The sequence below is a fragment of the Barbus barbus genome (genome assembly GCF_936440315.1).
Source record: "Barbus barbus genome assembly, chromosome: 2".
In the NCBI taxonomy this organism is placed as follows: Eukaryota; Metazoa; Chordata; class Actinopteri; order Cypriniformes; family Cyprinidae; genus Barbus; species Barbus barbus.
In genome coordinates, this window is record NC_136730.1 from 12,434,295 (window position 1) to 12,450,842 (window position 16,548).

Genomic DNA, 16,548 nt, shown 5'->3' on the forward strand with positions numbered 1-16,548 from the left:
TTGGAAAATGCAAGGTCTTCCCTGAAAGAGACAACGTCTGGATGGGAGCATATGTTGTTCTAGAACTTGGATATACCTTTCAGCATTGATGGTGCCTTTCCAGATGTGTAAGCTGCCCATGCCACACGCACTCATGCAACCCCATACCATCAGAGATGCAGGCTTCTGAACTGAGCGCTGATAACAACTTGGGTTGTCCTTGTCCTCTTTAGTCCGGATGACATGGCGTCCCAATTTTCCAAAAAGAACTTCAAATTTTGATTCGTCTGACCACAGAACAGTTTTCCACTTTGCCACAGTCCATTTTAAATAAGCCTTGGCCCAGAGAAAACGCCTGCACTTCTGGATCATGTTTTCTGGAAGTATTCCTGAGCCCATGTTGTGATTTCCATTACAGTAGCATTCCTGTATGTGATGCAGTGCCGTCTAAGGGCCCGAAGATCACGGGCATCCAGTATGGTTTTCCGGCCTTGACCCTTACGCACAGAGATTGTTCCAGATTCTCTGAATCTTTGGATGATATTATGCACTGTAGATGATGATAACTTCAAACTCTTTGCAATTTTTCTCTGAGAAACTCCTTTCTGATATTGCTCCACTATTTTTCGCCGCAGCATTGGGGGAATTGGTGATCCTCTTGCCATCTTGACTTCTGAGAGACACTGCCACTCTGAGAGGCTCTTTTTATACCCAATCATGTTGCCAATTGACCTAATAAGTTGCAAATTGGTCCTCCAGCTGTTCCTTATATGTAAATTTAACTTTCCGGCCTCTTATTGCTACCTGTCCCAACTTTTTTGTAATATGTAGCTCTCATGAAATCCAAAATGAGCCAATATTTGGCATGACATTTCAAAATGTCTCACTTTCAACATTTGATATATCTATATTCTATTGTGAATAAAATATAAGTTTATGAGATTTGTAAATTATTGCATTCCTTTTTTATTCGTAATTTGTACAGTGTCCCAACTTTTTTGGAATCGGGTTTGTAATTACAGATTAAAAATAAACTTATTTATTTGCTTTATTTAATTCAGATTCAGTTAAACAAAACAGGAACAAATATTTAATACTACAAAATATATGGCAAACAGTACAAATGTAAACATAACAGTAAAAATAACAATATACATACCTGTATATTCTATAATCCTACCCCTTAACCTACATATCTCTCGAAACTTTCATTTTTACATTTTCAATCATTCTGTATGATTTATAAGCTTGTTTCATCACGGGGACCTAAATAATATTCCCATAAGGTTAGAATTTACTGGTATTATACTTGTGGGGACATAATGTAGGTAATAGCAGTACACAAACACACACAGCCTCTGTATGCATTTTTTCTATGATTGAACTGTTATAGTACATAGCAACCTAAAGGGTGTCTCAACTGTACCCACTTTACCACCTTGTATATTTCATAAAATGTTATGTAATCCTTTTAACATTCATGCTAGAAAATAGGTCCATTTTTATTTTTTCCCCCTGGTTAATGCCAACATTAGAAAAATTGCGAAGAAAATGTTCCATTTTATTATTTTGCAAACCTGTGAATGTTGCTTGAATCTTGAACATTCTGAAACGAGCATTGTTTAAATGTCAGATGATGATAGTCCAACAAAAAAGTTTCAGAGAAACTTTCCATCAACATAATAAAGTTAAAAAACATTATTAAAGACCAGAAAACTTTCAATAAACATACTATTAATGCTACTGGAGGAACATTTGTTCATAACCTTGAGAGAACCTTACCAGAACATTCCCTGTTAGCTGGGTAGGTAATTTGTCACATGACAATTATTTTCCATTTTTAATGCAATTTTGTAAAATAAATAAATACAAATTTGGCTGGCCAATCAAATAATGGGCTAAGAAAGCCATTGAATTCAATTTCTTTGAAATTACGGATACAATCAACAATTTACAGAAAATGTGCATACTGTGCGGACTTTGCAAACTGCATACAACTGCAATAATAACTGTATTCTAATCCAAACGAGTTATCAGGAACAGCAGCTCTTTCAGTCTTGACACGGCCCTGATTCGCCATACTGTTAAATTTAAGATGATGTTTGACGTTTGAAGGATCAAAGGAGGTGAGATGTTTTATGTAACTCCCATTATATCTGCGTTGAGGACGAGTTCAGACAGGTAAGTCTCACACAGTGTTGACTATTAAAGAAAAAGGTAAAATACACACACATGGGAAAAATCTACTTCCATTCATGGCTTGTTGGACTATATAAGACTTTTATTGGATAAAAAGTTCTGAATTATAAATAAAACATAAGAAAAAATTCTGTTCATGAGTCTGAAACCAATTTGCTGGAATCCACAGTAACAAACTTGTCCATAAAGGACATGGCCGTCAAAACTAGATCAAACTAATCAATAGCACTGTCTGCACTGGAAGCGTCTGTTGTGTCACGTCGCTCTTTCATTTGATGGACACCTGCAGTTGGCCCATTTCTGTTTTTGATGCACTGCTGAACTACTTTAAACATTTGAATTTTTCAAAGTCTGATACAAAATTGATTTGCAAATATCACATTTTTACTATTAATTTTAAGCATAGCCAGCTTGTACTCTTACAATAAAACATTTGTAATTTTATTTGTTTTCTTGTTTCTGACCATATGCACAAGCTGTAGAAATGCTAGCTAGATTTTCATTGAAAAGAAAACTGAATATTTTATTGTTCATCAAACTATATTCCACTCCTCTCCCGAATCTCCTCACGCTAATAATGTATAATAGAACTGATACTCTGCTCTGTGCCTCATACGAAATCCTACTCACTTTATGATGCACACACAGATATGACAATAATATCTGGATTTATTTGCATTAATTATACTGCTGTTAAAATCAAAATCAAATGAACAATTTTCTTTTATAAATATATTTTAAAATGTGATGCAAAGCTGAATTTTCAGCATCATTACTCTAGTCTTCAGTGTCACATGATCCTTCAGAAATCATTCTAATATACTGATTTGCTGCTCAAATATTTCTTATATTATCAGTGCTCTTGAAATATTTAACTGGAAACTCTTTCTTTCCTAGAAAAAACTAAATTCAAAAGGAAAGCATATATTTGAAATGGAAACCTTTTGTACTATTGTAATTATCCTTACTGTCAGATGTTCACATGTTCAATCTAAAAGAATAAGCAACAACATGAGTAAGATATATTGAGCATCATGAAAAGAAAACTAGTTTGGGTTTCCATGCATGCATCCTTTATTCCTTTATATGCAGTACAATAACCACTGTGTTGCAATGAAGCAACAACCAACAGAAAGAACAATAATCTGTCTTGCGGCACATTTAAGGCTTTTAAAGATAAAAAAACAACAAAAAGAAATCTACACACAAACGTGTCTGTACCAACTAGGGTTTTCTCTGCATTATATTTGCATACTGTGATTCCAGTGTCAATAAAAATGAAAGCTAAATACCATTTACTTCATATTTTACATACCTATATATATATATATGGGGGGGGGGGGGGGGGGGGTGTACAGTACGGTTATCTTACAAACCAGCATTAAAAGAGGTGTAAATATTAATAATTACTGAAAAAACATTGTAAAAATGTCAGTATCAAAAGCAATGACGGGCTCAGATGTAGTCAGTTTCTGCCATTCCCTAAAAAGAGTCAAGTCCACTGAGGTCGAAGAGCTTCATCTCCGAACAACATGATGCATGAACCGCCACTGCATAACCTTAACAAGTCAAGTTAACCGACAACAACTTCTGCTATGCGTTAAAAACATACAATCAGACGATCGCACCGGTTTGGTAGCAATCGACATCCTTCATTAGCGTGGAAAACACTTCCGATCATCCTGTTGTGTAGTGCTATGGTGGAATGTCTACAAACACAGTCCTTCATTCGCCATATGAGGGAAAACATTAAATTAATAATTCATTTTCCTGGGTTTTGTGATTTGTCCGTAGTCTGGAAAAGAGGATGAATGGTGAGAAGGTGCGGTTCCTTATTTATATCTAGCGAAGGCTCGGTTTTCACAGTGATTTTCCCATTAGAGTAGCAGCGAGCGGGAGCCCAGAGAAAATCTTCAAAATCCCCTTTCTGAGAAATCATTGACAGGAATGTCGGAGCTAAATGTCTGAAAACATAAGGCTTATTTGTAAGGTCAATGCTAAAAGCAACAGAGAAAGTTTCATATTTTTAATACAACCCACGATTAGAACGATGTAGTGTTTACGCCGAAACAATGCCCTGAATGCTGTGTTGCAACAAAGCACCGTGTTTCACCGCTGAAAAGACAATACGACGACACTTTCCCCATTGTATTTGAAATCACAGACAGTACGTCTTCATTATTTACGGGTCAAGTCACTTCCACAGGTCGTCCAGTTTTAATTAGCCCAAGTTACAATTATTTCGACTGAAATGTTAGCGGCCTTTACCACACAAACGCATGTGCGTATGAAGCGCCTAAACACACACACACACAAACTGGCCATGTAAAAAAAAAAAATCAGTCACTGATTGATCTTGTACTAATCAACTTGAAACATAAAACGGAATGCTATGACAATTTCCGCCAAAAAATTATCAAAAACAAAAATATAATAACCTGAAAACACCTGCACATTAAAAGTGCAGTTTAATTACCCCTTGAGGAGCATTTTAAAAAAAACAGCAGAAAAATCAAAATCGTATTGATTGTGGTGCAAAATGTCTACGTTTCTTCAAGTATAAAAGAATTGAAAGTGGTTCGAAATCATTAAAATGCATTTCCCCTGTAGGGATGAAAACGCCCCACTCCTAAATATCAAGAGAGAGACTTCAGCTTTTTTCGTCAGCAAGTGCAAGTACTGATGGCGTCCTCAGCCCTGGGTAAAGGGGAACCCTACACGACACGCGCGAGTGTGTGTGCGCCTCGGCCTGCTGCTCTGCGCCGCGTCTTCAGGAGGTAGCCAGCTCGAAGGTGATGAACTGTTTGAGTCTCTCGAGGTACTGAGCGTAAAGCTCGATGTCGTTGTGCCCGGCGCCCTCCACCCACAGGGGCTCTACTGCACGCGGACATCGCTCGTAGATGGCCAAACCGTGAGAGAAATCGATCACTTCGTCTTCTGTTCCGTGGATGACCAGCACTGGAGATGCCACCTTTGACACCTTGTCGATGCTGAAACACATGAAGACACATAGAAGGTATATTAGACAAATAATAAGCAAATCAATGAAGCTGACAGATATTTTTCTGTCAAGTATCTTGCAAGTTTTTTTTTTCTCATCATAATCTACTTTACAGGTTCTCTGGTCAAGCAGAGCCAAAATAAATCAGGAAGAGACCGTCTGGCATACAAGGCAACCTTTAAATAATCAACAACAGTAAAAAAAAAAAAGAAAAAAAAAAAAAAGAAGCCATTTAAGGGGAAATTTGAAATAAATAGCAAACCATAAACCAGCATGGAAACATGCACACTGTTTAAAAAAAGAAAAAAAGTTGAGCCAACTTAAAATTAAGGCAACCAGCTTCAGCAGAGTTGAGAAAACTCAAAAATCTGCTGAAGCTGGTTGCCTTAAAATTTTAAGTTGGCTCAACTTATTTTTTTTACAGTGTAGATGTCATGATTATAATGCTGTGCATCCAAAATAATTACTTTTTATCCGTTGTTGGTAGTGGTACTAATATTAGTGAAAGTTAATGATTCAATATAAATAAATAAATAAAATGGGAAAAAAATAAGTTTCATTAAAAAAAAAAACTTAATGGTTGGGGGAGGTTTCCCAAAAATATTATGCAACACAACTGTTTTCAATACTGACAATAGTAGATGTTTTCTGATCACCAAATCAGCATATTAGAATGATTTCTGAAGGATCACAACACTAAAGACTGGAGTAATGATGCTGAAAGTTCAGCTTTGCACCACAGAATTGATTTTAATTTAAATTGTAATAATATTTCAAAATATTTCTGTTTTAACTGTATATTTTGATTAAATAAATGGTGAATGTAAGAGTCTTCTTTCAAAAACACTACTGATCCCAAAATTTTCGAATGGCAGTGTGAATAATTTGAAATAAGAACTGAAATGGCTACATGCCATTTGTTATTCATGCAAACATTGCTTAAAAAAACTAATAAAATGACTAATAAAATGACATTTGTCTGGCAAGACTGTCCATGTGTTAACACTCCATACATCTCTGTAAACTCAAACTGTCTACACTGTACTGTGTTGTCAAAAGTCATACAATTGCAGTAAACACCATTTCATAGGTTAATCGCTACATCAGCTCCACCCTGGCTAGTGCAGGTCTGCTAACTCGCGCGTGATCCTCGCAAGACAGTCCAGAGGAGTCAAAAAGACATGCTAATTAATTTGTCGCTCAACATGCATAATTGTTGCTTATTTTCCTTATTGGTGCACAGGCAATCAAATTTGAGTAAGTGAGGAGATTAATGCGTTACACGAGCTGATGGAATAATTACACCGTCTATGAAGAATGATGCAGTTATCCAAACACCAACCAAATAAACATGCAGCATGAATTTCAACCCAACACATTCCAATGGATGACTGACAGTGTAAATACTGTATTTTTATCAGGCAACACACAGGGAAATGCTTTGTTAAATTGATTGGGGAACTCACATTAAAAAGACTTTCAGTCTATAGCCAGGCTTTCCCTCTTTAATTGACCGTTCGCAAAGAGCTTGATTGACAGGCGATCTGACCAATCATAACGTCACATTAAAGAGCCACGAAACGGTACTTATTGTTTGAATTTCTTATAAAAAAAAAAATACAAAATTTGAAAGCTGAGACCATGTTTCACACCAGAAGTAACCTGCTCTGTCTTGTCTGACAGCGAAGGGTCAATTCTAAAAGAAAGTTCTGAAACTTATGAGCGAATAGTATATTTCATGAGATTTGATCGCAAAAGTATAGGGATCCCATGACAGGCCGTGGATCCAACCCTTAAATGATCTGAGATGACTGATCACCTGAGAAAAGATAATGCCAACCCCTCAGAGGACCTCAGAGGATGCCAACACTCAGACAACATACATTACTACCAAATTTTGCCATAAGTTAAATATATTAAGGTTCTGCAATATATAAATATATTGTGGAAACTTAATTTCCTGTAGAGCTGCTTTGCAACGATTTGTATCATAAAAAGCGCTATACAAATAAACTTGAACTGACTGGTAGTGTTATGATTCTGGAATATCTGACTTTGATGGCAATAGTTAAACCATCAAGCCTTTATTTTGGCAGAAAATTGCAAGGAGACTTTTAAGTGTCTGTGACAAGAGACTCTTATAGAAAATTGGATATATAAGTATGTCCAGCTTTATCTGCAAACAAACAGTACACTCACAAAGGCAGACATATAATATATAGCATCTCTCAAGAGCTTGATTGCTTGCATAGTCACAAAATGTTAAGTATATAATAGTACAGCGCTTTATGTCAGACAGAAGAGAAGATGAGAAAGCACAGTTAGTTTATAGATACTGTGGCTGGTAAACTGACGCCCAAGTTTCATTGAAGTTCATTTGAAGAAAGCAATATCGCAAGCGCCGATATGAGACGAGACTCCGTCTCTCTGTTCCTCTTTACCCCTCGTCAGTCTCTAAAGAGACCTTGACTGTAGCAGTCAAGGTCTCTTTAGTCCCTCGTCTCATTTTAATATTCAAACCATGCAACACTGCAACCGGCAAATCTACAGAGACAAGCAAGTCATTAAACTTTCATTCAGCCTGACTGTCCATTCACAACAGGCTTTGCGAACACCCACCAAATCACACCCCCTCCTGCGTCCCTCGAGTCCACTGGATCTGGAATCAGTAACTGGAAGGGAAATCCTGGACTTGGCAGTGGTGGTTTCCAATACTCACACCACCAGATTTGATTCCAGTCTTGTAATCTGAGGATTATTTACCTTTAAAGGTTATCGAGTAAAGACTATTTACTTGAAGCTTCATCAGTCCTAATCCCACCACTTCAATCCTCATAAATCTACTCCTCATCTTGCTCAAAAAAAAAAAACATTTTGGAATCCGCCCACTCCAAGATTTCACATTTTATTAAGGGGAACGAACGATGTGTTAAACCATAATGCTTTTGACAAATTGCAAGCCGGCGTCAAGACAGCTAGCTCATTAACACCTCCTGTCAGCTGGCTGCGTGTTCATTACGGGTCTTTGACGGGGCCGGCTGGCGAGCTATTAGAACACAGAGACGGTTCAATCTCTCACAACTGTAGCCTCTCATTATGAAACTCTGACAGTGCTGACGGAGTAGCAGAGAATCCGGCCTCCATGACTCTCATTCATCACCCAAAAGAGAACAAGAAAAAGAACATCTGCCTCCGAGAGAGAATCACTTTGATTACAATGAAACGCACCCCCGACCATAGCTAATTTCACCCGGTCTGGAGCAGAGAGAGTGAGCAAAACGAGACTGAGGAGGTTTCCGTCAGTCTCGTTCTGTTGACGCGTTTCTTAAGCCTCGACAGCCACGGCTGTAATCTTCCCATTATAGCCCTTAATCTTGCAATTTGATCTTGTTGCAATTTAATTAGATTTAAATATGAGGTCGGATAAAACGGGATCAGCGATTAAGAGACATCCCAGACCGGTCACTAGCGTCTAATCGCGTTTAATCCAGAAATCCGCATTCTGCTGTCCGATTCACTTGAATCGGTTTTGCTTTCCGAGGACTTGACAATTAAACCCAAGAGTATCGGGTCAACGTCCAAATGAGCAGTCATGTGAGCTCCTTCGAGGTGTTACCCATAAGCCTTTTGTGATGCCTCTTATGGGCGAAATCTGATCACAGCCGAAAGGTAGCATTCTAAGACTAAAACTAATGACAAAAAAGTGAAACCAAAGCCCATTTGAGGCAAGTAAGTTCACTTGGCATACACTTCAATTGTTTTAGCTGAAAGAAATAACAGGCAGAAAATATTAGCAAAAAATAGTAGGGACTTTGTATTATTTTTGTGTTTTATTTTTTCCAAAATGTATTTAAATGTTTCTGGATTCCACCAAGCTTTTAAAAAAGTAAATAAATTGAACAATTCCTTTTTTAGCAAATTACTGCACAACAGATGTTCAATGTTAAAATTAAACTTGATTTAAAAACAAAATATACTAAGTTCCACGACATTACGCATTATACCGTAAATTAAATTTTTATGACTGGTTCGGTGATTCTGTCCAGGTTTTCCATGTCATGGAAATCATAAGGCCCTAAAATATCAACTGCTTTGAAATGCAGAAAAAGCAGCATTCACTTGAAATGCTCCAGTTTTAACCTATTTAAATGTAAGCACCAGCTGATGGTGATATCTTGTCAGAAAGCTCACAATTACAACTGATGATGAGACATGGACGCCCACTCTGATGTGTTATGAGATGCACGCTGAGAAATCCAGACGGACAACAAGCAGTCAATCTCACTGATTGCAAATTCAGTTTACGCTCGCTTTACCTAATTGTGCATGTACTATATGTGAGCATTTAAACTCAGATACACAAGTACAGGTCAAAAATTAATTTGAGAATTTCTTTGAGGTCACTGTGCTTTGGGTCAGTGAGATTTTATCTTATAAAATAATTAATACTTTTAGGTTGCATTAAATTGGCCAAAGGAAACAAAGACATTAAACATAGCTGTTTAAATCAGCATATTAGAATGATTTCTGATGGATCATGTGACACTGAAGACTGGATTAATGATGCTGAAAATCCAACTTTGATCACAGCAATAAGTCACACTTAGACATTTGTCATTTCTACAGTTATTTACTGTATATCACCCAGTATAATACTACATATTCCCTTTACAGTAAATAACTGTAATACCCTTTGCATCATGGGAATTTTCTGTGACGTCAGACCCCACATACAGAGGGACTTGCTGTATTTTTTTAAAATTGCTGTATACTACTGTATTTGCTGTAACGGCCTCTTTGGCACCATTCTATTGAGGTGGTTTTATTTACCTCATTTCTTACATTTGGATTGACATGATTTGCCCGCCACCGTGTCTACAACGCCCCAACAGTTTTCGGGACCAACTACACTGGATGTGTTACATCGTTTGTAACGATTGGGAAATCCGTTTGCCCTTCGTGTCAGAAACAGAGCGAGCGCTTGGAGTACTACTGTATGTCAGAAATATACCGGAGCATCACTTTACTGTCTGCATCCACTATAGATTGTATATATAATGGGTTCTATATTGTCTTTTGTTGAGTCGCGTGCATCCGAAGACAACACGGAAGCAGAGGGGCAGCGCCGCGGGTTTTGCCCGGGGATGAACCCGTGAGAGTGGAAGAGTTCCGGAGAACATCTGCGCTGTGTGTCGATGCACCTTACGAGAGAATAAGACCAGCAAGCAAGGTCAAATATGTACGTTTGTCTGTGAGTTTGTCAGATTTTTGCACACTAGTTTATCCTAGCAACATTTATCAGTCAACATGGCGGTAACAATTTACTATGGTAAACTGCGCTGTCGTTTCAAATTACTTTTGTCAGATTATTGAATTAAGTTACCAAATTAAAATTATTTTAAATGAGCAAAGCTTAAATTAACATGTGAAATTTTGTTCAGATGTTAGTAGTTAATGTTGACCAGCAGCCTATTGAGAAAATAAAATAGTTTAACTAGGTTAAACTGCTTTTCCAGTTTTAGAATTGGTTTGTTATAATTTTAAAATTATATTTTAAATTTACTGCATTTTTTGGTGTTTTTCTTTTAAAAGGCAACTGCAATGAAGCTTTAAGAAAGACATGAGCATGCCAGTCACCCTGAGACTGATAATTCATGGTAAGAGAAAATTATGGTTTTGAGAGGTATGGTTTTTACAGGTATTCTGTATGGGGGTTGCCTTTTAAAAGTGTGCCTTTTCTACTACTTGTTTTTCAGAGAAGACATTTCTGTTACTAACAAAGTGGATGGTGAGCAAAGGTGGTGGTCACGCTTTGGAGCAGCACCTGGGGTTTGCAGACGGCTATGTATTCTTTGGCTGCTTGTCTTTTTTCCTCCATTATGTTTCTGTTGCCTAAAGATTCTTTGTAAGGATAAATCCAGAGAATACAACATAATGCACTGCAAAACGTCCTAAGACAGGAGAAATGGCGAAGATGCACTGTTCCAGCATTGGAAGATTGTATTTTTAAGTGTTACAGGCTACATGCAAAGTTTTAAAGAATTTGATATTTTGTAATTGTGTCGGTTTTAATTGAATGCCAGTAGCACCTATGTAGAGTAAAAATAAAATGAATTCTATATAAAAATCATAATCTAATATAGATTTCATTAAAAATGAATGAATTACAGTAGTATACTGATTCATTTAATTTTTTACAGTAATTTACTGTAAAACTGTACAGTTGGCAACTGTAAATCAAATACATTTTGCTATTGTAAATCTTAATTACAGTAACTTACTGGGAACGCCAAGTTACTGTAAAACCCTTTGAAATGTCTAACTGCATATTTTACAATACATTCGAACAAAAGATTTATTTTAAATTGCAATAATATTTCATAATATTATGCAGCCTTGGTGAGCAGCAGATACTTCATAAACATTTAAATAATTGTACTGACCCCAAATGTTCAATGGTATTGGTTTACCTGAAATGAGAGACTTTACAACAGCAGAGCATTACAGGTTCTCTCACTGATTTGTCTACAAGCGGTTTGTCTCCTAATACAGTCTGTCAAATCATTTAATAATAAAAGCAGGAAGCCACCGAGAAATGTCTCATGACATGCAACAATGACTCTCGTCTGTGCACCAACCACTTGATATGATGATTTTGATAACTCTCCTAAAAGAACACTTTAGTGAGTCACATTTTAAACGTTTTGTGAAAACTGCAGCAGGGGAATAAGAGTGACAGAAAAATACATTATTACAAACTTGTAGAAAGCTGAAGCGAAAGGGTTTGCGGGTCGTGATGAGGGAATATCATGACTGATATAAGTGAGCGTGGAATAAAGATAGGCCTCCGCTGCACAGGTGAGCTGTTTCTCACCGGCTTTATCTCGGCAGCCAGACGTGGAGGTTACAGCCGAGATGAAGGGAATGAGATTCAGAGGTAACGCACGCCTCACCCTTCTGGGAAAAGGGATGCACGTTCACAGAAACAGTCAAGGGCGCCAACTTTCACGACAGGGGGTTTCAGAAGAACTACTTTGATTTTACCAGGAATACTTGAAGATAATCTGTATAATCTGACATGTTTCAAGCTGTGTAATGTAACAGTACGAGAGCAAGTGCAGTGTCACGCCGCCGATCAAGGGTTTTCGTGACCACTTACAGGGATGGCTTTTAAGAGCAATTACACATATAGAAGTTCACGACAACTTGTCCAAGCAAAACACACCTTCTGTCAGCGCAGACATCCTGCAATTCTCGGGTTTGAGAGGACTTAGCGGGAGCTTTTACTTGACAGAATGGATGAAAGTTTCTGTTCCTGGCAACGAGACTGAGAGTGCATTTGTGCGCTTTTACTGTATAAGTGACATCTTGTGTTAATTGCAGACATGTCAAATTAGGAGTAGCATTTAAGTTCTCTCATTCTAATCTTATAATAGCAGCAAAACACAATAACCAGCCTTTCTTTTCCGTCTTATGCTTTGCAATTATAGACCATCCACATGTCCAGCAACTGCTGTATAGAATCACCGATGCATTTTATATGACAGAAGCACAAGCATTAAAAGATTTAGAGCCTGTAAGATAAAAGTAGAAAACTGTAATGTTGTGAAATACTACAATTTAAAATAACTTTTCAAATTGAATGCTTTCAAATGTTATTTATGGAAAAGCTTTTATTTCAGGGTTCTTTTATGAATAAAGAAAAAATTCTTTTGAACTGTCACTTTTGATCCCTTTAATGCATCTTTGCTGAATTAAAAAGTACAAATATCTTTAAAAAAAATAAAAATAAACAAAATCACTGATCCCTACAAGAGTGTGTATCATGATTAATTCTGGGAAAGCGACTTGGAAATTTTTGACAAAATGTAAGCTACATAAACATCTACAATATCTTTATATCATATTTATGAAATGTTTTCTAACATATTTATCTTATAAATATCAATACAAATCAACCCAATGATTTAAAAGTTAGAAGTGTTATTTTTCTGGCACAAAAACTGGGATTTCTTTTTGTAATCAATGAAAAATCTCAAATAGCTGGCAGCCAGTGTTGTTAAACAAAGTATTACAAATTTTCAGTAATTGAAATAAAACCAAATATAAATATCATTAAAAAAAAAAAAAAAAAAAAAAAAAGGGAAAAGTTGCCTTAGCAACCAACTGAAAATAAGTATAAATACTAAATTTGCTGAAACTGGTATTTTTTTGAGATTAATTTTTATAGAGCTATATAGAAATAATGAAAAATATCGAAAAAGCACAAATTTACTAAAACTAAAATTTGAATGAATAAAATGAAAGCTAAAATCAAAATACTTTAACAGTACATAATACAATAAGACTGCTGACAGCCTCAACCTTGAATAAATTTATGCTAAATATAACACCCTTGTTTATACTACTAAATTAAAAACAGTGATGGAGAGCAGCATTCGACAAAATATTCTGCAACACAAAAATAGACCTAAAACTGGTTTTAAACATTCATTTACATGAACCAAAACGAACATTTGCCATGCTATGTTAGAGCAGTAAAGCTGCGTGCTTAACATGCAGCGTTTTGTTGCATTAATTGCTGGAAAAAATGGCTTGTTACTGGAAAAGCTAGACTATTTTCAAAACTACTGTCACTACCAAAAAAAGGTCAAGTTAGTAGTGCCACTGCTTTTAGTTACACCACAAAATCATAAACTAAAAATGCATTTAAAAAGGCTTATATATTAACCATGAACTAATGTCCACTAATAGTGATAATACTACTAATAGTACCATTAACCATGAACTAATGTCCACTACTCTATATACACACCATCTAGGTTGCACAACTAGATGAAAACGGTAACAGTTTGCATATTGACAATGCCACAAACATGCAAAAACGTATGCAAATCATATCTGCTGTTTAAATTCAAACCTCAATTTTCATTACATTACTCAGCATCTACCACCACTTTCACTTTGAAGCAAAAAATAAAACAGCTACAGCAGTGAGACCCTTGAAAGCCATCGCTTGAAATGCTGAAAGGCAAATGGCTCACTTTTAGCACTTTCTAGCTCGGCATAGTAATAGTAAAACGCAAATCACTTCCCACTTTATAAAATCTCAGAAAGAGTGTAGAAGCAGAAATAAACTGTACAAATGGAAAAGAGGTGGTAAGGGAACAAAGCTTGTAAGAAGCTGGCACGAAGGCTGGATGAGGTTTACAGGATGTAGTTCTGTGGTTCTCGGTGTCAAGGAAAATTTGCCGTGTCGACTCGTTCAGATCCCTGTTGTATGAGTGATGAGGCCATTCTGAGCTTCCTGATGTTCCTGCTAGCATCTGTGTGGATACCGCGGTGAACTGTGCACAGCTTCAGGCTGTTACTGGTTTGATGCTACATGCACTCAAAACTGGAAAACAATGATGAATAAAACTTGAGATCATGCACACTATCTGTCAAACGTTCAAGGTCAGCATTTTTTTGTTTTTGAAAGTTTCTTATGCTCACCAAGGCTGCATTTTTTTTTGAAAACGCAGTAAAAACAGCAACATTGTGAAACATTACAATAAAAACAGCCGTTTTCTATTTGAATATATTGTAAAATGTAATTTATTCCTGTGAACAAAGCTGAATTTTTTCATTAATCATTACTCGAGTCTTTAGTGTCACATAACCTTTCAGAAATCATTATAATATGCTGTATGCATGCATCACACACACATATAGCAGAAATATATATGTATATTATATCATATATATACGCATGTATGTGTGTGTGTGTGTGTATATATATATATACACATATATATATATACACATACACATACAAACACACTTACCGGCCACTTTATTAGGTACACCTGTTCAATTGCTTGGTAACACATTGCTAATCAGCCAATCACATTGCAGCAACTCAATGCATTTAGGCATCTAGATATGGCGAAGACGACTTGCTGAAGTTCAAACCGAGCATCAGAATAAGGAAGAAAGGGGATTTAAGTGACTTTGAACGTGGAATGGTTGTTGGTGCCAGACGGGCTGGTCTGAGTATTTCAAAAACTGCTGATCTACTGGGATTTTCACGCACAACCATCTCTATGGTTTACAGAGAATGGTCCGAAAAAGTGAAAATATCCAGTGAGTGGCAGTTGTGTGGATGAAAATGCCTTGTTGATGTCAGAGGAGAATGGGCAGACTGGTTAGATATGATAGAAAGGCAACAGTAACTCAAATAATCACTCGTTACAACCAAGATATGCAGAATACCATCTCTGAACGCACAACACGTCGAACCCTGAAGCAGATGGGCTACAGCAGCAGAAGACCACACCGGGTGCCGCTCCTGTCAGCTAAGAACAGGAAACGGAGGCTACAATTCGCACAGGCTCACCAAAATTGGACAATAGAAGATTGGAAAAACGTTGCCTGGTCTGAGGAGTCTCAATTTCTGCTGCAACATTCAGATGGTAGGGTCAGAATTTGGCGTAAGGAACATGAAAGCATGGATCCATCCTGCCTCGTCTCAACGGTTCAGGCTGGTGGTGGTGGTGTAATGGTGTGGGGGATATTTTCTTGGCACACTTTGGGCCCCTTAGTACCAATTGAGCATCGTTTAAATGCCACAGCCTACCTGAATATTGTTGCTGACCACGTCCATCCCTTTATGACTACAGTGTACCCATCTTCTGATGGCTACTTCCAGCAGGATAATGCACCATGTCACAAAGCTCAAATCATCTCAGACTGGTTTCTTGAACATGACAGTGATTTCACTTTACTCAAATGGCCTCCAGAGTCACCAGATCTCAATCCAGTAGAGCACCTTTGGGATGTGGTGGAACGGGAGATTCGCATCATGGATGTGCAGCCGACAAATCTGCAGCAACTGCGTGATGCTATCATGTCAATATGGACCAAAATCTCTGAAGAATGTTTCCAACACCTTGCCACGAAGAATTAAGGCAATTCTGAAGGCAAAAGGGGGTCCAACCCATCGGTCAACATGGCACAATTAATCTCTTATTTACATCACTTCTACACTTTGTTCATTACAATCAGAGGATTTGTGTCGCAAGCTTCCAGAACTCTGGACTGAACAAGAACACTCGCGTTCGGAGCGATTCTGACTCACTAAAACTCCTCTGATTGGCCATTGCATTATAGAAATAAACAGATATATCTCTGATTTGCTACAATGTACAACGCTTCAAAAACAGAGCGCAAACACAAATTTAATTCTGACCTGAGGTGGCTGCCGTTTACTTTCATTTTGTTGTTTATTTAGTTGCTTCTTTCCTGAGTCTTTAACTTGGTTACATACATACGTTTTCCTTAAATCATCCCGGCGACCCATTTTTTAAGTCTTGCAACCCACCCGAGGG

The 16,548-nt window shown here is 37.2% G+C and overlaps 1 protein-coding gene across 1 annotated transcript in view; it reads right to left on the reverse strand.

Moving 5' to 3' along the window:
* Positions 1-3,231: 3,231 nt before the first annotated feature.
* LOC306844129 (alpha/beta hydrolase domain-containing protein 17C-like) overlaps positions 3,232-16,548 on the reverse strand; it is a 36,071-nt gene continuing 22,754 nt past the window's right edge. Inside the window, exon 3 of the mRNA XM_079376058.1 lies at positions 3,232-5,168. Coding sequence (XP_079232184.1) covers positions 4,949-5,168 — 220 coding nt within the window. The 3' untranslated portion in view covers positions 3,232-4,948. The remainder of the gene's footprint in view (positions 5,169-16,548) is intronic.